General features: G+C 31.7%; 1 protein-coding gene and 5 non-coding genes across 6 annotated transcripts; all 6 read right to left on the reverse strand.

Moving 5' to 3' along the window:
- Positions 1–4,410: 4,410 nt before the first annotated feature.
- On the reverse strand, positions 4,411–4,607 carry LOC148765035 (U2 spliceosomal RNA). Its single transcript, XR_016030013.1, has one exon. It is a non-coding gene; the product is annotated as a U2 spliceosomal RNA (small nuclear RNA).
- Positions 4,608–4,999: 392 nt separating this feature from the next.
- LOC148765036 (U6 spliceosomal RNA) lies at positions 5,000–5,102 on the reverse strand. The gene has a single exon (XR_016029988.1). It is a non-coding gene; the product is annotated as a U6 spliceosomal RNA (small nuclear RNA).
- Positions 5,103–5,933: 831 nt separating this feature from the next.
- Positions 5,934–8,845, reverse strand: LOC148765037 (Acyl transferase/acyl hydrolase/lysophospholipase superfamily protein). Its single transcript, XM_088813274.1, has 7 exons — positions 8,031–8,845; positions 7,622–7,765; positions 7,118–7,190; positions 6,906–7,011; positions 6,724–6,820; positions 6,519–6,614; positions 5,934–6,414 (listed from the first exon to the last, which is right to left on the reverse strand). Exons 1-7 carry the CDS (start codon positions 8,610–8,612, stop codon positions 6,274–6,276), a joined length of 1,239 nt encoding a protein of 412 aa, XP_088669400.1. The 5' UTR covers positions 8,613–8,845; the 3' UTR covers positions 5,934–6,273.
- A 6,898-nt stretch (positions 8,846–15,743) lies between these two features.
- TRNAE-UUC (transfer RNA glutamic acid (anticodon UUC)) lies at positions 15,744–15,815 on the reverse strand. Its single transcript has one exon. It is a non-coding gene; the product is annotated as a tRNA-Glu (tRNA).
- Positions 15,816–15,882: 67 nt separating this feature from the next.
- On the reverse strand, positions 15,883–15,954 carry TRNAE-UUC (transfer RNA glutamic acid (anticodon UUC)). The gene has a single exon. It is a non-coding gene; the product is annotated as a tRNA-Glu (tRNA).
- A 64-nt stretch (positions 15,955–16,018) lies between these two features.
- TRNAE-UUC (transfer RNA glutamic acid (anticodon UUC)) lies at positions 16,019–16,090 on the reverse strand. Its single transcript has one exon. It is a non-coding gene; the product is annotated as a tRNA-Glu (tRNA).
- Between the last annotated feature and the right edge of the window lie 8,311 nt (positions 16,091–24,401).

Consider the following 24,401-nt stretch of genomic DNA (forward strand, 5'->3'; position numbering starts at 1 on the left):
ATAAGCATAAACAATCAGTCATATTTTGTGAATGTATATGACTCCAAGTGACTATAAGTGAATGTACATGACACCAAGTGACTATAAGTGAATATTCGTACTTACCAGCACAAGTGGTATGCAACCATGGACTTTGTCGTATTTTTTTGTTGTGTGGATTTGTTTAACCAAAAAATCAGTTATCCCCCTGGCCCAGTTGAAGTCATTTGTTTGATCTATATCATCGTAGTACTTGAACATCCACCAAGCTACGATTTCAGATGAAGTATTGAAAAGGACAGTTGACATAAGGTGTAGACTTATCAATCTGACCACATCTTCAATGTCTTCATTGTTATCGCTATCTAGGCACTGAAGTAGCTGGTATTTCAAAGTTTTTTGGTGGAGCGATGGGTGTGCGGCAAATCTTCGTGCTGCGAGTCCTTGTTGCGGCTTTCTTGACTAGTCAAAAGTCATTCGTGTGTTGCCAGATTGGATGCCAAAGATTAATTTGCACCCTTGTGGTGTGATTGTAATATTTTTGCCTCATATATGGAATGCCCTGTCTGTTTTGTTGTATGACGTCATTATTTTGAAAGTTCCATTATGTGTGCCTGCGACGTCATCTCTGCTTTGTGTTTTGCGAATGGTTGAACGAGATGGTAGAATGGAGTACGGCGAAGACATGCATAGTGGGGTGGTCGCATGTTTATATCTTCGAAGAAGGTCACGATTGATGGTATGTTGGCTCGGTATTGTGTCAATTTTCCCTTCTTACGTGTGTCTGTTTGTTCATTTGTTTCAGTATCTGCATAAAGATGTACATATATATATTAGGGTATGAACATGACTACTAATAAGTACTCTTGAAAACAACACTCACACACAAAACACACATGAGGTAGTAAGCAGGATGTAGTAAGAATGAATGTGACTACGTATGCAAATATGACTATGTAGTACTACCCATGACAACAACACCTAGACATATGTTGTAGCAAGTATTAATGTGACTAAATATGCAAATATGACTATGAAGAACTAGCCATGACAACAACACCCACACACACAAAAAACACACAAAAGCTGAAGCAAGTATATATGTGACTACATATATGAATATGAATATCCAGAACTACCCATGACAACAACACCCACATCAACAAAAAATAGCACAAATGCTGCAGCAAAGGATGGATGTCACTACAAATGACAATATAACTATGCAGCAGTACAATGACAGCAACACCCACACACAGAAACAATACAAATGCTGAAGCAGAGGATGGATGAGACTATATATGAAAACATGACTATGCATTACTACCAGTGACAACAACACCTACACACAAAAACAGCACAAACAAAACAACATGCATGAATGTGACCACATATGACAATATGACTACGAAGTACTACCCACGAAAACAACACCCATACACAAAAAAACACAAAATCCGCGGCATGCATGAATGTAACAACATATGCAAATATAACTACGAATTACTACTAATGGCAACAACAGTCAGACACCAAAATTGGATACATGACTACGGGTTTTTCACAAATTTGAGTATTTGAAGTAGTGAAATGGTTGAATTAGGGTAGTACATGTTTCTAGGTTTGCGTTCTATACCATTTTTTCCTTTCGATTACGGCCTGGAAATGAATGTTTGAAGGGAGTTTTAGGTGCCAACGGAGGGGGGAAACAAAGTATATTGTAATGTAGCCATAAACTTACGTTTTGCCTGTGTCTTCTTCGCCATTGGTGGAATGTGACTACTGTTGATGGCATATGAAATTGATGAGCGGAAGTTGACTACACTGTGGTTGTTTGGGTTGCCGTTGACGAAGATGCCTAGCCCTTCCTCGTTTGGGTTGCCGTTTCCGGTGAATCTCCGTAGCGAGAAGATGGATGCGATTTTTGCGGAGAGAAGTTTGATTTTTCGAGTGGTTTTTTGGTAGGTTTTGATAGTGGAGGGACTGTTTATTTGGGAATTGATTTTGAATTTTGTATAAATCCGTATATGGGCTGGGTTTGGGGTGCAGGGGTAATTTCGGATTTTTTTGGGCCAGGGATGTAATTCAAAAATAGATTTTTAAGGGTGAACTTATGCCTATATATTTTCCATTCTAGGGGTGTATATCAAATGAACCCTTAAAAATATATACCATTTGAATTTTAAGTTTATTTTTTGTAAGAAATCACACGGACACACCCATGGATTCCCAAGTCCCAACGTTATCATTGATCTAATTTCATTAAGTGAAAATACTATTTTGTTGAAACTTTGCTTTCGGTTCCTTCAAATTCTTCTCTCATTTATCGATTTTTTTTATAAGAAATTTTAAAAGAATCATGAACTCGAGCTATGGAAAATCATACAACAAACCAGGATTGACAATTTTCGTATTCTATTATAATTTAATGCATAAAAATATGTATATGAATTCTTGCAATAATTAAAGGTGAGGAGGAAATGTGAAAACAAAGTTGCCAAAGAAAGATTGAGCACACAAATATATATATATATATATATATATATATATATATATATATATATATATATATATATATATATATATATACATATATATATATATATATATATATATATATATATATATATATATATATATATATATATATATATATATATATATATTTCATTTCAAAGGTAAAACAGTCTAGAAAAATGCTATGGTAAAAAAATTGAATGTAAACCATAACGTCAACATGTCATGTCATCTTTCACTAACAAATTGAAAATGAAGGGGCCATTTTGTTACGTTTTGTAATTTAGGGTTGTGTGTGACAAATCCACTACAACATTTTAACCTTTACACGACACACGTTTTACCCGACGGTTTGAAAACCATCGTATAAAAGACCGTTCTTGACGCTTTTTGAATCGATTTTGACACATAAAAACCATCGTATAAAATAATATTATTGAGTTTTTAAAACCAATTTCGACACATAAAAACCGTCAAGAAAAAAACTAATTTGATTTAAAAATAATCTTAAAAATGAACCTGATTTATAAATAATTAAATAAGCAAAAAGTTTCCTGAATCAACTTTATTACTTTTTCTCTTCCCGTCGATACATCTGATTTATTATAATAATTTTTGGCATGCGGTTACATTTTTTAATAGGTTTCAGTATTAATTTCAAGAAAATATTGAAAAATATATACCAGTATTTATGACGGTTTTCAACTGTCGAGAAATGTATTCTTGACGGTTTTCAAAATATGTATGAGTATTTACGACGGTTCTCAAAGCATTGAGAAACATTATTCCCGACGGTTTTTTTACACGTTGAAGTATATACGACGGCCTTTTTCTTGACGGTTTCGCGACGGTTGAAAACCGTCAAGAATAATGCTCCCGACGGTTTTTCTACTTTTCCCGACGGTTTTTTACCATCGCATAAAGCCATAAATGTTCTAGTGGATATCCTATAGTTCGGGGCTGCAAATTATACTTTCCCCTAATCTTTATATAAAATCAAGATTTTACAAAATTCAAAATGGCGATTTGGTAGCCATAAAAACGTTCAATAATATACTCTTCTCTTCTCGCACATCACAAAATGTAAAATGTGTATCTTATAAAAAAACAATTCACTCATTATTTCTCCTCCTCGCATTCCGGTGTGTATTATTATAAATAGTTTTTTGCTGAATCGATAAGCGATAGATGGTAGAATTCTGAGGTCCGTACGGACCGTACCAAGCAAACAAACGGAGATTGAATGATGTTTCGTAAGCTTTAGTTGTCTCGCAAAAAATCGAATGGTGTCATTTGTGGAAACTTTTAGCAGTTTTTTGTTATTGAAATTCAGTAGTGCCACATAAATTTCTTACATCCAACAGTTAATGTCTCAATTGGTAAAACCAGAAAGGGGGAAGAATCATGTGGATATGCAATTTTTTTAAAATTAATATTTTAGTTCTATACTATTCATAATCATAAATCATAATATCGGAAAAATAGTTAATGACTGGCATTTTCATATTTTAGCTCAGCTCATTTGATTTTTCTTTACTGGTATTAAATTCGAAAAATGTATAAGCGTTTCACTTTTGAGGTAAAATAATAAAAATATGATCCATCCAACCTTAATAAGAATAACGAGTTAAAAATATTTAGTAGACTTGTAATAAATATATCTTAACACTTCTAATTCAAGCACGAATAAGGAGTTTCTTTCACAACTTACAACTATTTTTCATAATTGTTATTACCTATTGTGTGATTAAATATGCAAACATATTAATATTTCTAGTATTTTTCGGGAAAAAATAAAATAAAACAACTCCTATGATTTATCAATTCAAAAGTGAAATAATTTTAAAATTTAATTCAATAAGAATATGTAAATTGTAAAGCAAGAAAAAACAAAAAAGATTAATGTTAGAATTGGTGGGGTGCGCCAGACCCATGCAGTAGTGCAACACACAGGCAACGCTTGAAGGCCCGAAGCAGCAAGCTGCCTAAGTGGGCCCTCTCCCTAAAAAAATGAATTTAATATCGTGTGAGCCGATGGCCCACATATCAGATATTAAACTGATAAGAACAGATACTACACTTGATCTTAGCCAAAAGGCCGAGAAAGGTATGAACTTTTGAAATGTCGAGCCTCTCTCTTTTGTATCACATCTTAAATGAGGGCTTCTAAATCTCCAACCGATGTGGGATATCAAAACACTAATTTCAACTTTCAACTACTATTTGATCCATTTGTATTGTATATAGTAGATTAATGGAATATACTCTCATTCATTGTATACATTGTTTTCTCCATAGAAGTATGCTAATATAGGCAAAATCATAATGGCAGAAAATCATACCTTTGGTTTTTTTTTTTGCAACATATTTGAATGTAAAATAATGTTTATAAATGCAAATACTTGGGTAGTCGAATCAAGCTATAACTCGATACTTAACGGCAAAATATTTGGTCAAAAGAGTTTCGGAAATTTATTCTCAAAAAGAAAAAATTGGGTCGAAAAAAAATTTGGACCATTTCTCGATTTATGCGTGTCATCCTTGCGCAGGGGCCATGCTAATCTTCTCTGTATCGTTCCAATTTTATCGGATGTCCCCGAAGGGACAATCCATATTTGCAATAATGCCGTATTTAAATTATCAAAAACAACAGTATGTTTCCGATGTGGGAAGGTGGATTGGCCTCAAGATTAGATTTCAGTATGGGCTTTTTAGAAGCCCATTTGTTAATTAAAACGAACCTGTTTTTCGTTGTGTTAAAGTTGGGCTTAATTACACTTTGCACCAATGAAATGTAGTATTTTTGCACTTTATACTCTTGATAAAAATTATTAGCACTTTGCACTCTCGAAACACAATAAATCATTCAAAATATATCATGAATTGAATATTTAAAAGATAATGATGGTACTTTCATTTTTTATTGGTCAACGCAGTCCACACCCTCTATTTAGAAATTGAAATTAGGATAAATAGCACTTTGCCCTGAACTTTGGTTCATTTTGCGCTTGCCAACTTAACAAAAAAAAAAGGTTGCACGATCACACATGAACTCGTTTTTGTGAACGACATTGCCACATGTACTCTATTTCAGGTCATTTTGGCCGGAATTCGAATTCGCAACACGTGCACATGAACTTTCTAGGGGTTTAAAGTTTAAACGTCGTTTCAAATTAAAATACCGCAAGAGGCAACATGGTCCTACTTTCAGACCATATCCACCGCTACATATTCTGGTGGTGGCAACTTATCCAAACCGTCTATGCCCACCCATCGCCGCCTTCGTTGTCTTTGTTCGCCACAAATTGATTGAAAATTAAAAAAAAAAAATCGAATTTATAATCGCAAAATTCATCACTAGAATTGGTGGGGTGCGCCAAGCCCGTGCAGTAGTGCAACGCAGGAGCAACACATGAAAGCCCAGGTAGATCCACACATTTTACTATATAACCATTTCTCCTATGGAATAACTTGTAAGAATTTGAAAACTCTCACCAACAAATTGGAGAAGAGTATTATATGTTTTTCTCCACAAAAATATGCATTTTATAAAAAAAAAATTAAAAAAAAAATTAACAAAAACTAGTAAATTGCCATTGGACCTGCTCCTGAATTTCGACATTTCTTGATTCCTCCTAATCGTAACAACGTTTATTCACAACTTTTGCCCCCTTCGTCTTTTGTCCATATTGCACAAGAAATCGCAATATATTTCCCACCAACCAAAATCAACTTTTCAAGAATCACTACAATTCTTTTTCTTGTTTTCTATAATTGCTATTTTATCTGGCCATTTTCTTCTCGAACTATTTCTTGAACGGGATTCTCGTCAGCCCAAACAGCTGCGTCTCGATACCCATACTCGAAAAGCCTGTCCAGAATATCATCCGCTGCTGGCTCAAGTGCCCATTTGAATAGCTGCATTTTATATAACAACAAGTATTAAAATAAAATAATAAATAAATAAATAAGTCATTTTTTTTATATCACGAAATAAATCGCAGTGATGCTGCAAAATATACCTCTCGTGGAGTAGCCCTATTTTCCGGGTTGCAATCCGGGCTAATTCCAATCCCTTGTAATCCCAAACGACTCGCAGGAAAAGCGCACACGCGTATCTGAAACGCAGCAAACATCATATTATCATTTAATTAAAAATTCAATTTTTTTAATTAATCATGACATATCTGCACAACCAAACGAGGCCTAAATTACTCAAGATTGTACCGTTTGTGCAGCGGAAGTTGGGGGCATAAACAATGTGAGACCACCATCAATACATAATCGATTACGAAACATTGTAGCTGGCCTTGGAGCAAGATATCTGCATTACATTTTAATTTTTTTAATTGGAAAAATATAATAAAAAATCGAACTTATTAGCCGGTTTTTTTAAGGGAAATATTTACCCCGGAATGAAAGAGGAAGTAATCACTGCATTAATAAGGTCTTCTTTAGAATCAAATTTGTCAACAAGTAAACCCCTCGGCCTCCAAAGAATCTCCGTTACAGCAACTGAAATTAAATGAAATCATAAACCCAAATCTTGAAATGAAAAAAAAAAAAAAAATATATATATATTTATATATATATATATATATATATATGAGAAATTACCCACCACGAACTCTTCCATTGGACCGAATATGGGCATCGTCGGGCAAAAACTGGACAAGAATATCTCTAAGAACAGCCTAGCCCAAAAGAAAACCTCGATTATTTAAGTGCCAAAAAAATTCCATGTAAGGAAAAAAAGTAGGACCGAGAGTTATTTGATGCTCGATTATTTCAGATTCGAGTAAGCATATACCCGATACACATAATAAGCAAAAAAAACTCGAAATCGAAGCAAAAAAAAAAAAAAATCAAGCATACAACAAATAGTCTAGATAATTGCACCGGAATTTTTCGGTTTTTTCTCGTTACTTCCCAAAAAGTTGAAAGAGAAGTATGCAATTCAACAACTTATTTCATTTTCAACTAAAAAAACTCATCTCATATTTCCTATTAAAGCTTTATGTTTTGCTATCATATTCAAGAATCACTACATGTCTCGAATGAATTTCATTAAATTAACTCAAACGAATTTAATTTTGTTTAATCGAGATTCTTTATGTAATAATACCCCAAGGCGAAAAGCAGTTCCTCGAAGCCTACAATCCTCAGCCAATATCTTTGTAGCTTCGAGCGCTTCTTTCATGCTCGCTCCCGATGCTATCACCGCACACACTATCGCACCCGCCGATGAACCAGCCAATGGTGTCGTTTCCTATCCCGGAAAAATAAATTAAAATTAAAATATATAAAATTGTGATCGGAACTCGTTGGTGGATGTAAAAAGATTGAATCTTTTATCTTACTTTTTACAATCTACGAACTTAACGAAACTGTTACAAGCTCAAACGATTAACTCGATTCTATTACTAATTTACTTGGGAAATGATGAGTTAAATTTTATAATGATTAATTATCCAGAAAATAAGAACTTAATTGCAAATTCAAGAAATTCATATCAAATTTAGGATTTGATTTACCTTGATATAGCCCTTTTCAATTAGGAGCTGAGCCACCCCAAGATGATAAGGAAACAAAAGGCCGGCGGCGGAGAAGCTAAACCCTGGGCTGGTGACGGCCGTGCGCCGCCGCTCGGCCTCCACATCTTCCACCCTTTGCTCCCACACAACATCCGGCTGAACCGGGTCCTCCACCACGGCGGCAATCCTCTCCTTCCCTTCCCCACGCCGTCGCCGGCGCCTCCACCACCAATCCCGGCCCTCCTTCTCCTCCTCCGCCACGAACATTTCCACCGCCGGCGGCATCTCGCCCTCCTCTCCCCCGTTCGAAATTCCCCCACTCTTCTTCAAAATCCGCGCCGCGATGCCGAGGAAGAGCTCCCCGGTGGCCCCCGCGAAGGACTTCCTCTCCTGCGGCGGCGGAGGCGGTGGGGGCGTGACGCTCTGTTGCGGCGGAGGGGTGGCTCTGGTGGAGAAAGCGAGGCTGCGGAGTGGAATTTTGTTTGTGGTGGTGGGGTGGAGGAAAAGGGAGGGCACGGTGGCGGTGGCAGAAGAGGGGATCGTCAAAAACATCATCGTAATCGACGTTCTTTTCATTTGCATAACTCTGTAGAATTTGAGATTAAGGGATCTTTTACATTCATGTTTTCTTCCCTTTTTTCTCTCTCTCTTCTTTCTCTCTCTTGAATTTCTAGTTTATAAATTGGACTTGATTGTGTGTTGCAGGGGTTTCTGATTTATAATTTCTTTTTTTTCTTTTTTTTTTTTGAGCGCTTCTCAGTATCTGAATTGGGGAAGATCTTTATGAGTTAGATTTTAATGATCCCAACCAACTACGGGCGTTGAATGAGTTGGGCCGGTTCGCGAGTTCAGTGAATCGAGTTTGAGTTTGTTGATGAAACTAGACATGACCACGGTTGCGGTTCTAATCGCAACCAAATCCGAACCGGACCGTGGTTAATGGTTAAAAACTGGAACCGGAACCAGTTTGAACAAAATCGTAATCGAAAAAACCGGTTCAGATACGGTTCCCCAATTTTAGAACCAAGAACCGGCGGTTCTAACCGCCGAACTGCTTATTTAATAATAATAATAATAATAATAATAATAATAATAATAATAATAATAATAATAATGATAATAATAATAAATTACTAATACTAAAATATTTCTTTTTAACTTTTCTAGTTTTTAAAAGTACAAAAATATTCTTTTTTAAGTATTTTTAAAATTTCACTTCAAGAATAAGCATTTTTTGTCGAGTGTACAATATTTTTTTTCAATAATTTTTGCAAGTATTTAAAAGTTACCAAGTATTTACAAAAAAAAAAAAAAAAAAAAAAAAAAAAAAATCGGAACTGGTCGAACTGCTGGTTAGAATCGGAACGGGTCAGAACCGACGGTTTTGGAACCGTTTAAAACCGGCTACATACGGTTTGGTTATGATTCCTCCAAAATCGGAACTGGAACCGAACCGGACTGTAGCCATGTCTAGATGAATCCAACTCGAGTTTATTTTTAGTTGTTCATGAGCTCACGAATCTTTTTTTTTTCTTTTTTCTTTTTTATTTTTTATATATTCTTTTTTATTTTAAATAATATAAAATATTATAATAACAGTCAGACTCGGCTCATTTACGCCCCTAATCTCGAGCAGTCTTAGCATAATTCCAGGTTTGACAAATAAGACATTTAATATTTCAGAAATAAAGTTAAAAAGATATAACATTGGCTAGAAATGATATTCATGAAAAGGAAAGAGTGAAATTATAGTATATATACACACACACACACATATTAATTGTTATCATGGTTATCGTATCGTTTTCTTCCGTGTATCGTATCGTATCGTACGATATTTAACCAACTATTAAAAATAATAAAATATATTATCTACATAAAAAAAATACTATAAAAATGTAAAATTTAATATTTTAAAGTCAAACCACTCATTCATAATTTCTTAAAAAAAATAATCTATCATAAAATATAGAGTAAAAAGCAGTTTGCCCCCTAAACTAAAACCCATTTTGCGCTTTGCCCCCCAAACAATTTTTTTTTGCACGTTATTACCTAAACTCGTATTTTTGTTGCACGTTGCCTCAAAAGTGGTATTTTCCGGCAAAATTCACCGGAATGTTAAGCACGTGCTATTCACGTGAGTTTGGCAGGGGTGAATTTGTCTTTTCATTAGCAATAAAACACGTGGCGTCCACCTGTCTTCTTTTCTCCCTTCCCTCTTTGAATTCTTTCGTTAGAACCCACCTCCTTTCACTCCACTAGTGCTCTGTTTCTCAAATTCTTACCCAGAAGAAAATTACTAACTACAAATGAAGAATAAATGATATTCTCTTTTAAGTATGATCACTCTTCCAAAAACGTAAATGAAAATAAAGAAATTTCGATCACTCTCACTGCAAAGGCTTCATCAATGGCCGCAGATGGTGACTCGCTGACCGCAAAACCATTCTCGGTGCTATTCGTTTGTTTCGGCAGTATCTATAGAAGCCCAGTCGCAGAGGGTGTCTTCAAACATCTCGTCAGTCAAAATAATCAAAACTCTAAATTTTACTCATTCCTTCTTCGATTCCGCCGCCGCCGTTTTGACGGGCTCCTTCTCCGGCCACAAGTTCCATGGCTTCGCATCCCCATTAGCCTCGTCTGCCGGTGCCGAAATGGAGTCGTTTGGCGACAGGATAGTGGGAGGTTGTGGGATGGGGTTTGGGCGATGGGTCTCATTGTCGGAGTTGGGTCCTGGGTTGCTGTGGTAGAGTTTGATTAGGGGAATTCCGACGGCGGAAGGGGTGGGAATTGGAGGCGGCACAGAGGAGGAATTCGGACTAAGCAAATCGGAAACAAGAATAAGAAAAAATCAGGAGAAATACAGAATTTGATACTCTGTAGTTGAGAATTAGAGAGAGAGAGATATTTTTTTTTTTTTTTTGATAATTGAGAGAGAGAGAGAGATTTGGCAGATAATAGAAAATGAAAAATGAAAAGCAGAGATGAAAAAGAAAATGGGAAAATTAAACCTTGGTCAAGATGTGAGTGAATAGACAATTTTGACCCTATCAATTTCACATGCGGCGCGCGTGCACAGATTTTCAGTCAATTTTGCCGGAATATACCACTTTTTGGGCACCGTGCAACAAAAACTCGAGTTCAGGTAAAAACGTGCAAAAAAAATTTGTTTGGGGGGCAAAGCGCAAAATGGGTCTTAGTTTAGGGGGCAAACTGCTTTTTACTGTAAAATATACCATAAAATAGGACAAAAGTCATAACTGTTCAAAAAAATAACATCAACAAAGTTCAAATTTTGATCTCTAATTTGTAAAAAACTAATCTATCACTCATAATCTTCAAGATCAATGTAACTTCAATTTTTTTCATCCACAAATTTCAAATGAATGTCTTTATCCTCATGTTCATCAATCTCTTCAACTTCATCAACTCCAACTTTGGCATTTTCCTATTTTCTCTTATCAATATAAAACTTGGCGTGTAAATTTCTTGGATCTAATATATGTGAAAAAAAAACATTAAATAATATTGAAATTCGTTTTCAGACCTTGATGATGTGAATATTTCGTTTTCTTCTTTTTTTTCTTTTTTCTTTTAATTTTTTTAATTTTTAATTTTTTTTTTAATATTTTGACTAATATCGTAAATATCGTATCGTATCGTGATATGGCGATACTATACGATATCTCGCGATATTTAACGGTATTTATGCATAGCCGATACATACTATGAGTTGTATCGTTTTGATTGGGACCGTTCCGTCTCGCGATATATATCGTGGTATCTCGCGAGTTTAACTACTATCATTGTTACATATAATAGGTCGGTTCCAGGACTTAAACACACCGAACTCATATGGGGTTGTCTAGGGTCCGAGAGGGTTGTACTTCTCGGACCATAATATATGTAATCTTGTACGTAGAAATAATTAAATTTTAATCTCAGCCATTGATTTTTTTGTACGACCCAGTACGATACTAGAGATTTGTAAATTAAAGTACGAATCTAGTAAAAACACATCGTACACCATCGTACACACATCGTACTGTACGTAAATTACTTAATTAACCTTATAAACTCAAATCATTAAATTAAAATATCTATCAAGAGATATTATAATAATCATAACTAATCAACAAAATTACACGAATGATGAAATCAAAACCTTTCTTCTTCCCCAAAAATAAAATCTCTGCCGATCGAGATTAAGAAGAATCCCTAGTTTCTCCGTTGCTAGTAATTTTGTTCTTTTGATCTCTTCTAGTTTTTTCTTGCTCTCATTTTGTTTCAAATTTTCTGCTTCTTATTGCAAGAATTGAGAATTTTTATTATCGATATTAGATACAAATTTGCTGGCGGTGTTGCTGAAATTGGTGCACTCGCCGTTTTGTAATGTTCTTACTTTGACATCTAAATTTCTAATTGGGATTCTATGTGCTGTAGTATTTGATGGTTGTATTTGTTTAATATGCAAGTTATCTTGCTGCAAAAAGTAAGGTTGATCATGAGACGAGGGATATGCTTGGTTCCTCTGAGTGGGATACTAGTTCTTTAGGGCCACGGCTATGCTTAAACTAAACTGTCATTCCAAATTTTTTTATTTAATTCTTAGATACTTTTAAGTTTTAATTCACCTTATTTTTTATTTGAAAAGTTAAAAGATGCTTAGGTGCAGAAATGTAATTATAGGATTCAGCTTCATGAGGATGCAAACAGTGGTGTATACTCCAGGGAAGAATTCAAAAGCATGTCTCGATTTGTTGATAAATTGAGCCTTAACTCTACGCTCATTTTTTTGCTATATCATTTCCATTAGCTTTATTGCCAACAATGTTTCGTTGGGTCATGTTTGTATCAATCGAATTTATTTAGTTAAACTACAAAATATTTATCTGCGGTTTCACTTTTTGAGATTAAAGGTAAACTTCCCATTTTGAGAGCCAATTTCTTAAGTCGAACTTGTAAATTGACATCTAAACCTGTGCAGATTTGAACTGAGATTGGAGAAGTAGATCCAAAAAGGCCACAAATATTGTTTAGAGAGTGTGTGGACTGGTGCCCCTTCTCCCTTGTGCATCTTCTGTCAATTTTTGTGCCTTTGCATTCTGTAAACCGCTCTCGTCGGAGCTATTGCATATGGTGTGCTGCCTTTGGCATGGCCAAGTTTGTACAAGAATGATTTTTTTTTTTCTTTTATTTCTTTCACTACGATTGTAGTGCATGGCCACACTATTTTCAGATTTTCGTTTATTCTTCCATGTTTTCCTATTTAACAGTTTATTATTTATATATAAAACTTGGGCTGCTTAGTTTTTTTTTTTGGTCTTTGTTGCATATATCTAATTTTAATCATTTCAAAAAATAGAAATAACTTATGAGCAACTACATAAAAGATGCACAAACAACAATTCTCGATTTTAGCCATTCTGAACAACAAACTACATGTGAATCTAAAATTAGAACATCTGATACAAAAAATAGGTGTCCAGAGTTGGTTGCTAAAATGATTCTTAAATCTCCAGTCCACCAATGGTTTATTTTTCTGCACTAACTTCGCAAACTTATGATATTAAGTATAACAAAATTCATTTGCAATGACATGTTCTTCTACACTAACAAAATGTTCAGAAGTAATTCAAACAATAGAACAGCCAAAACAACTCTTATTTATTTCTTTCAATATTATAATAAATAAATAAATAAAAGGTTGTCATACAACATATAGTTATTTAACCAAAAACAAAACAACAACATAAATTTACAACACTTGAGAAAACAACGGATATACGACAATGGCTACAAAATGTCGTCAAACCACAAACTGATGTAGAATTTATCAAGTGTCTTTGCTCGAATACAATAAACAAGTTAATAGGAAAGATCCGGTGCACTTTCCAAGCTAGATCGAGCGACTGGAAGATGTTGTGGCTGCTATAGGCCCCTTAGCGCAACGAATATCCTTTCAAAATTTTTTTGTGGAACTCGAGATATAGCTGTACAATTAGTAATCCCAATGGCATAGTTCGCATATAGGGTATATAGCTAGGCATGCATTAAAATCGAGTACGTATATCAGCCAAACAGATTTAAGGAATTCAAAAATAATATGCAATTGCTAAAACCAATTTTGTACACCGATATTAGATCATCCACCCGATTAGACACATTGGAGTAATGCCTATGAGTCATCCCGTCACCAATTTTATGAAACACATGAATGATCATCTGCTATTTCCGTTCAAATATTGTAAAGCATGCAACAATTTCCATAGACTGTGCCTTGAATTCAAAACAGCATTCATAATTTATTGCATTATTTTGTTCAGTTATGATATTGATCACCTGGCATGCATTTTTTGTTCAAAATATACATAAATCTCATATGTTCATAACAATTTATGTAAAAACGAATTAAACAACGAGCATGAAATATAGGAAATGCACCAGATGAGAAATTGCTCCGTAATTCAACAACATAAGGTCTAGAACATATAAATTGCCCTAATGTGGGGGTTTCACGTTTTCTTTTTCAGTATTTAATAGAGAAACTTTTAGTCATATAGAAATTTCATCAAACACCTTGACTGTGATACCCACAATTGGATTTTTCTTTTTTGATATGCATATACAAGAACAGATTCACATACTTTATCTACAAGGAACCCAGAACATCGAATGCCGAAAAGAATCACACGACGATTTCTTGCCCCAGAGAAGTTTGCTAGAAAGGGATTTAACAATCGATGATGAATTTTCTTAAACAAAATTGATGATGATTTTTTCTTTTCTGGAAAAAGAACGATCGATGATAAATAAATGAGAACAATGGAATTAGGTTTAAAGTTTCACAAGAAGCCTAATTATATTTGACGTAATAATGTTTTTCTTCATTTAATATGATTTCAAATTTGTTGATTTGTTTATTAATGTTTAGATTATTAATTTTCCATTTACTTTTTTTAATTAACACGGGGCTTTTTCGTAATTTTACTTATATACCAGGGTTTGTACTTTTTTTGATGGGTACATACTTATATGATGTGGCAGTTTTTTATTGGCTAATTATGGTCCGAGAAGTACAACCCTCTCGGACCCTAGACAACCCCAACTCATATTAATTGATCCCTAACTTTGTGCCAAATATTTAGATTTATTGCATTCACTACCCATTACTCTAGTTTATTACAAAAAAAAAAATTGTTGTATTATTTTAATTACAAAAATTTCCATATAATTCAAATTTTTATTAAATTACCTCTTAAAAACTGACAATTTTTATTTAAGAAAAAAATTGTTTTACAATTTCACAATCTATAAATCAAGCATTTAACTGCAAAGTATTTGGTATGATATAAAGAGCAAGAATTTCATGAATGTGTTAGGTAAGTCATGGAGATATAGTTAAACATCTATAAATTAATCCAAGCGGAACCAACTAAATTATATTAATTTAGAGAAATATTAATTTAATTTTATTACAAACCTCATGTTTTAATAATTGATTTTGAATTTGTATACAAAAGAGGTTCCTTCACTTTGTTAACTAAAATTCTATTAATTTTGCACACGTTTACGAAAAAGTCAGTCCTCCTTAAACTCAAGTTAGAGGGGGGGTTTTCGTAATTACGCAAATATGAAGGGATTTTCGTAATTAGACTTTACCTTAAGGGGCTTCTTGTAATTTTCCATAATTGAAAAGACAGAAAAAAAATATTCCGATGCCGGGAATCGAACCCGGGTCCCCTGGGTGAAAGCCAGATATCCTAACCGCTGGACGACATCGGATTTTTCATAAATTATCAATATAATTTTATTTAATTATAGTAAAAAGGGAGAGTAGGTGTAAAAATATTTCCGATGCCGGGAATCGAACCCGGGTCCCCTGGGTGAAAGCCAGATATCCTAACCGCTGGACGACATCGGATTTTTGTGATACTATAAATATAAAATTTATTTAGTAAAATTTAATATGGAGAACAATAAAAAAATTCCGATGCCGGGAATCGAACCCGGGTCCCCTGGGTGAAAGCCAGATATCCTAACCGCTGGACGACATCGGATTTTGATATACGAGACTTAAGTTTTTCTGATATAATAGTGATATTTAATAATAACCAAATAACAGTTTGCTGTTAATAACCTTTCTATTAAAGTCAACAAGCAGTCTTTCTATTAAAGAAAAATGCTCTCTTTATTACTTTCAAGTAAAAAAATTAAAAAAATAAATAACACTTAACCCCTATGTGGTTTTACCATTTTGCACATAACTCCCTCGTGGTTCTATAATGAACACATAAGCCCCTTGTGGTTGTGGGTGGGTAGCTTCCGTCCAAAATTCCGTCAATTCTAACAGTGCGTGCGTTTCACTCCGGTTATCAAGTGGTGACCTGTTTTCAGAATATGAAAATTCAAAAATACCATAAACACCTTTATTAAATAAATAATAACCTCCCCTCCCATTTCCCCCAAATTATGACCTAGTTTTTTTTGCCTCTGCCCATTATCGTTCTACATCACTTCTCTCTAACTCTTTCCAATCTTCTTCAAGTACCAGCAGTGATGAATGTGGGTACGATCAGAAGGTGGATATGACGACGATACATTCAATAATTTAGTTTTTTTAGGCTAAACAAGATTGATGAAATTGATGGTGATTGGAGGTTTTATTGTTTTTTTTTTTGTTTTCACTCTACTTTTGTTAACTATGTACAAAAGCTTAGAGCTTTAAACCTTTTATTAATGTAATCTTTTATTTTTGAAGAATTTTTGTACAATATCTGTGATTTTTATAAAGTGCAACTTTAAAAAGCTTTTGGTAATTCGCACGACAATTATTCAAAAATATATTTACAAAAGTGAATAGAAATTTCAAATGCACCCATACCATCGTTCTATTTTCACTGCTCCAATATTATGCATAAACTAGAAGGGTAAAATAGATATTTCTGATTTTATGTTACTGATTTGGACGGAAGCTACCCACTCATAACCACAACGGGGTTATATGCTCATGATAGAACTACAAGGGGGTCATGTGCAAAATAGCGAAACCACAGGGGAGTTAAGTTCTATTTACCCAAAAAAAAACACAATTTGATCTTACCAAATACATTGGCTCAAATAGTAAGCAGTTATTTGCAAATTAAAAGCCTGGTATTATGATTTGTTCTTTTTAAGAGATATAGTATAGTAAAACGATTTTAACCCAACGAAAGCAACGCCAAAGCATATAGTTAATTGCAAAAACCATCCATGGGTAATCTCGAATCGTAAAAAAAGCCATTGCATGTGTTAAAGCATTAGCATGAACTCTTCGATATTTTATTTTACAAAGTACACTGACCCTTATATCGAAATAGGTTGTTGAGACTACCCTACCCCTAATTACAAATAAAAGAAAGACCTCAATCCAAGTCGTGAAAAAGTTCACAAATCCTACAAAAAAGAACCCCAAAAACATCTGCCAATAAAATGAAAAAATATATATTAAATACAAAATTCATCTCTAAAAGATTAAACAAAATCATAAAAAAAAAATTATATATATATATATATATATATATAAACCAACCATGAAACCGATATTCTTCCCGCCCAACCCCCAAACCCAATTCATCATCTAGCCTCCATCGCCGCACTACCACCAAATCACCCGCATCCTCAAAAGCTTTCTTTACCAAAGGCTTCTGAAAGGGGATCTTCGGGGAATACTTTATCTAGAAACGAAATGTTCTAGTTTTCCCGAGCACGCAACTAAAAAACCCACACTTAAACTAATTAGGGCCTCATTGACATTGACTAATTTTTACAAGGGTATCTTGTTAATTATTTTAACACGAGGATTTGTTCGCCAATTCAAAATTACACATAAGTGGCAGTCTTTGCACAAAATTAAAACCCCCAAAATATAGTTGACATTGAAATTTGAAACCTAGTAAGTGGGGGACAAGGGCAATCCATTTTGCACTCTCTTTTTGCAGCAAGTCAAAAAAGCACATAAAAACACCAACCAGCATCTATTGTCAAACAAAGTCACATACATATATATATTTTCAATTTGTTTAGATCGTAATTGGAATATATATATATACGAGATTTCAATTTACCGTCAGATTTTAATTTCTATAAATGATTGGGAAAAATTTTGATTTTATATTTATAATATCATTATTATTATGTACTTTATATAAATAGAAGAATGATTAAAATGAAATTTCCATATTATGTTGCATATTTATTCATTCTAATTTATTATTTTCACAAAATTATTTTAAGAAAAGAAAGATTAAAATTAGTTTTTCACCTCCGGAAAAATAGTATTTTTCGAAAAGGATTAATTTTGATTTGATTCATACCTATATGTACAACATACCAATATTAATAAAATGAGACCATGAACATGTGTCATTAATTCTTCCAAATGGTATAATCATGTAAAGCAGGGAATTTTCTCTTTATCTCACTATATTAATTTTTAGCTTCCACAAAAGTTGTTTGTGTGAGCAAAAGTTGGTAATGCATATAAATTTTGTTTTGCCTAGCTAAGTCGGTAAACACCGAAAAATGTAGGGTTGGGCATAGATCGGTTTAATCGGCCAACTTATCCACTTTTGATCCAATTTTCATCGTTCATACTTGATAGCGATAATTAACCGACCCATGTAGTCGGGCAGATAACACATTTATATATGGGTCAGCCGGTGATTTTCAATTTACTCAAAAGTCGATTGGCAGATATTTATAATAAAAATTTATTATAAATATGTAATTGAGATTCTTATTTTTAAAAGCTAAGAAAATATATATAAAAGAAGTTAACACTCAAAAACTCAAAATATAAATTTATAGACCTCCACGTATCATTTTGATTTTATAATTCTTGTTTCCTATTCTTCTATATATATATATTTACATATTGTAGAAATCTAGTAAACAGACTCTTAATTTTAAGGTTATAATTTTGCAACATAAGCTTTCCCAAAATTTTAAAAACCATTTAAAAAAATTGAAAGAAAAACACTTTAAAAAAGAAAAAAGAATCAATAAATAGATGACTGATAATTACCAACCAACCGGCCAATTTTTCACCCGATAAAGTTGGTTGCCAGCATTATGCCATTATCCAACACACAATTGCCGGGCCGATAATAATTTTCAATATTCAGAAAAATCGAATGATCATGTCGAGTAGAATAAGTAATTGGACGATAATTATCTGACCCGAAGAAATTAAAATGATAAAAACAAGGAAAAGGAAAACCGACACGGCGCACTATATATATAAATGCCCCCACTGGTCGTACAAACACCATGCACGCTCATGCACACCTCTTTCTAGTAAAGAAGCTAAGCTACCCCACTTTTTTTCTATTTCAAAAAGTCACCGTATATATACATACATATATACATATATCTATATATATGTTTATTAATTTTAAAAAAAATATTGCAATTAACTTAGAGAAAATTATATCTTTACTTCTGAGTGCATGTGCTTGTATGTATTTCTTTCATACTCTATATAAGGTTGTAATGACTCTACACCTCTTCTTTTCCCCCCCCATTTCTTGTGAAATTCTCTCTCTAGATCTCTCTCTCTCTAGAAAATGTAGGTCTCTAGGGTTTGTCAGGAGCAATATTGCAGAGTTATTTTGGCATTCTGTCCACCTCCGACCAGATCGATCAACGTACAGCTGGAGGCGGCCAGCTTGTCAAACTATCGCTGTAAATTTCTCTTTGAGAACTCCTCAAGATCGATCTATATCTACATCTATATCTATATATATATATATCTATGATGTGTTTGTGTGTGTGTGTTTTCAAGCAGTGGGATGAGATTGTTTTTTGGTTAGTGATAATTATATAATGCTTTTTGTCTTTCACTTTTCTTTAATTTTTGAATTTATCAAACTAATAAATTACTAAGGTATATATATATATATATATATATATATATATATATATATATATATATATATATATATATATATATATATATATATAACGATTTTATACTCAATTTGAGAATGATGGTTAAAAATTTGTTTAAGCTCGATTCATCAGCATACCAAACTAAATTTGAGCACACACACATGACACATACATATATTTTTGTATTATGTATATAAGAAGAGATTAAATTTTGAGCGGATCAGCAGATATTTAATATAAATTGGATTCCACTAATTTTTTGACATGTGACATTCTTAAGTTTAACTCTTAATAAATCATGCATATTATAACTAGGGTTAGAGGGGTTACGGTTTATGCTGGGGTTTTCGTTTTCCTTTTTCTTTTTCTTTTTCTTTTTTTTTCCAATTATTAGAATCCTAACTATATTTTTATTTAAACTATTCACATGTCAATCATCATATGGCATTCGATTTTCTTATTAAAACAGACAATTCGATCTAAATTTGCACCCATATAAGAAATAGTACTTGACTAGAGCTCGATTGGAAAAAAGAAAAAGAAAAAGAAAAAATAAACAAATCATTTTACTCAAAATTGACTCAAATATATATTACAAAAGTCAACATTGTACTCCCTCCGTTCCTTTATAATTGTCGTTTTTAGCTTGTGCACAAGGATTAAGGATCTCAATAAATGTTGCTTAATTTTAGAAAAATATATGTTCTTATACTAAAATGCCCTTGCCAATAATTAATGTGAGAGAGTTTTGGAGATAGTTAATAAGGGTAAAATTGATAATTATGCAATTAATGCAGTATTGGAAATGTAAAGTGACAGATAATATGGAACAAAAATAATTTTAAAAAGAGACAGTTATTGTGGAACAGAGGGAGTAATTAATATACCAACTTTCATAAATTATGTTTAGGGTCGTAGGTTGTTTTGACCTCTCAAAAGTCAACATTGTATTTAATTGTGTAGAGACCGCTAAATTAAATAAAATATACCGGAGTTTGTATGCCATTTTCAACGTATGTTTTCTACGTATATTTTTTGCGTGATTAATTTGCAAGCTCTTATACCAGAGTAAAAATTTACTCGGTGGATCTATCTGGGTACGTTGTCTGAAGTTCGTTCATTACTACAGAGTTATCAAAATTTTGGAAAAAAATCGATTCAACACGATTCGGTTGATATAATTAATTGATGAATTAATATAGGATCAATAATGAATTGCTATGTATTATTAATAAACTTATTTGGTTCTTTACATCTTATATATAAAAGAAAGAAACGCTAGGGCAACCCTAAGAAACCCTAATGTCATATTTGTAATTTTTTTTCAAATTTTATCAAATTTTTATCTCCTTAATATTATTTTAAATATTATTTTCGAATTTTATCATATTTGTATCCCCTAAATATTATTTTTTATTTTTATCAGATTTTTGTCTCCTAAATATTATTTTTTATTTTTATCAAATTTTTATCTCCTAAATATTATTATAAATAATATTTTTTTAATTTTATCAATTTTATATCTCCTAACTATAATTTTAAATATAACTAGCGTTTCTTTCTTTCTTTTATATATAAGATTTTCAACTTTTAGCAGATTTTTATCTCCTAAATATTATTTTCGAATTTTATCAAAGTTATATCTCCTAAATAATATTTTAAATATTTTTTTCGAGTTTTATCATGTTTTTTTTTTTATCTCCTAAATATTAATTTTGTTTTTTATCAGATTATTGTCTCCTAAATATTATTTTTGATTTTTTATCAAATTTTTATCTCCTAAATATTATTTTAAATAATAATTTTGATTTTAATCATATTTTATCTCCTAAACATTATTCTAATTATTATTTTCGTATTTTATCAACTTTTATCTCATTAACATTATTTGAAATATTATTTTCGATTTTTATCAAATTTTTATCTCCTAACTATTATTAAATTTTATTTTCGATTTTTATCAGATTTTTATCTCCTAAATATTATTTTTTGATTTTTTTATCAAATTTTTATCTCCTAAATATTATTTTAAATATTATTATCGATTTTCATCATTTTTCTATCTCCTAGATATCTTATATATAAAAGAAAGAAACGCTAGGGCAACCCTAAGAAACCCTAATGTCATATTTGTAAATTTTTTTCAATTTTTATCAAATTTTTATCTCCTTAATATTATTTTAAATATTATTTTCGAATTTTATCATATTTGTATCCCCTAAATATTATATTTTTATTTTTATCAGATTTTGTCTCCTAAATATTATTTTTTATTTTTATCAAATTTTTATCTCCTAAATATTATTATAAATAATATCTTATATATAAAAGAAAGAAACGCTAGGGCAACCCTAAGAAACCCTAATGTCATATTTGTAATTTTTTTTCAATTTTTATCAAATTTTTATCTCCTTAATATTATTTTAAATATTATTTTCGAATTTTATCATATTTGTATCCCCTAAATATTATATTTTTATTTTTATCAGATTTTGTCTCCTAAATATTATTTTTTATTTTTATCAAATTTTTATCTCCTAAATATTATTATAAATAATATTTTTTTAATTTTATCAATTTTATATCTCCTAACTATAATTTCAAATATAATTTTCAACTTTTGGCAGATTTTTATCTCCTAAATATTATTTTCGAATTTTATCAAAGTTATATCTCCTAAATAATATTTTAAATATTTTTTTCGAGTTTTATCATGTTTTTATTAGTTTTTTTATCTCCTAAATATTAATTTTGTTTTTTTTATCAGATTATTGTCTCCTAAACATTATTTTCGATTTTTATCAAATTTAATCTCCTAAATATTATTTTAAATAATAATTTTGATTTTAATCATATTTTATCTCCTAAATATTATTCTAATTATTATTTTTGTATTTTATCAACTTTTATCTCATTAACATTATTTGAAATATTATTTTCGATTTTTGTCAAATTTTTATCTTCTAACTATTATTTTAAATTTTATTTTCGATTTTTATCAGATTTTTATCTTCTAAATATTATTTTTTGATTTTTTTATCAAATTTTTATCTCCTAAATATTATTTTAAATATTATTATCGATTTTCATCAAATTCTCCTATATATTATTTATAATAATCTGATTTTCGATTTTTACAGAAAAGGGTAAATAAATATGATTTTCATCCCTAGCGAATTTTGTGACATCGTTTTACATAATGTCTGCAACATTTGAATTTTATTTCTTCCCTACCTAAGGCTTCTTCTTTTGGTAACCCGACTTTAGATTTTGTTTTTTATCTTCTTCATCATATTGACTGTGTGGCAATTAGTTTACATCTTTTTCCATCATGGCTTATCGGTAATTTCATTTTGTTAAATTATGTGTTTCATTAATTTATACCAAAGTTTTCAAATTTTATGTATAACAATTATTTCATTTTATATGTTATTGGACATGTTATTGAAATGGATGATTTGAGAGAATTAACCAAAAATGGGCGGAGCCACAAGCTATTGGAAGTCGACCTTCAAGACTTATTGTTTGTATGCGATATTTAATTTATTGTTTATATTTATTTTTGTTTCTTAATTTTCCAATTGTTAATTCCAGTGGCAAAACAGCCTGAAAATGAGGCAGTGGAGAAGGGCTTAGTTCCGATGCAAGATGTATAGATGGCCTTTTATGTTGTCGATAGTTTAGTTTTGATTATATTAACTAAGTTATTAAATCTAATTACTTTTAAGCTCAACATGAAAGATATAGTTGATGATTTTTTTCCTGGTTCAAATTTTCAATCTACTGGTATTAGCTGATTCAATTCATTTGGAAAATTATTCAATAGTAAAGTAATTTCCTTTTTTTTTTTGTGTGTAGTATACTTAATGATGTTCCAGTATAATAGAATTTTGATCATACGATACATCAAACGTTTGTTTATATTCTTACAACATCAAAACAATGCAATTTGTTGTCCCGTGCATCGCACGGGTACAATTACTAGTATTTATAAGTTAAAAGTTAAAACTAAACTATATACATAAACATATATTTTTTTTTATTAATAATAATATTTTATTATACCTTAGAAAGTCAAGGCAGTCTTGGTGGGCCGGATTATGGCCCAAATTTGATTTTTGTTGGGTCGAGTCTTCAGTCTCATAGTAATTTGTTAAACATATAATGTCTTTTAATATATAATATAAAATAATTACATATTTTTTACACCAAAAAAATATTTAATAATAATAATAATAATAATCCTAATAATTATGTGGCACTTAGTATAATAAATTAAAATAATTTCTAATAATAAAATACACATATTTGGCATACTTCAAAAATAATCTATTTTGTCTATTATTCTAGAGAGAGAAAAAAAAAAGAAAAAACAATCTCAAATTCCTAGTTTGAATTTTTTTAATTTTGTCCCTGATTGTAATTAAAGAGGCAGGTGTG

This window comes from Erythranthe guttata, chromosome 14 (assembly GCF_056151865.1).
Source record: "Erythranthe guttata isolate IM_541 chromosome 14, IM_541, whole genome shotgun sequence".
Taxonomy (NCBI): domain Eukaryota; kingdom Viridiplantae; phylum Streptophyta; class Magnoliopsida; order Lamiales; family Phrymaceae; genus Erythranthe; species Erythranthe guttata.

Excerpts from the sequence above, each read along its gene's own strand:
- LOC148765037 (XM_088813274.1), bottom strand. The coding sequence starts at position 8,612 with ATGCAAATGAAAAGAACGTCGATTACGATGATGTTTTTGACGATCCCC. Across the intron at positions 7,766-8,030 it reads TTGAAAAGGGCTATATCAAG|GAAACGACACCATTGGCTGG; the intron begins GTAAATCAAATC and ends TTTCCGGGATAG. Across the intron at positions 6,821-6,905 it reads ACTTCCTCTTTCATTCCGGG|ATATCTTGCTCCAAGGCCAG; the intron begins GTAAATATTTCC and ends AATGTAATGCAG.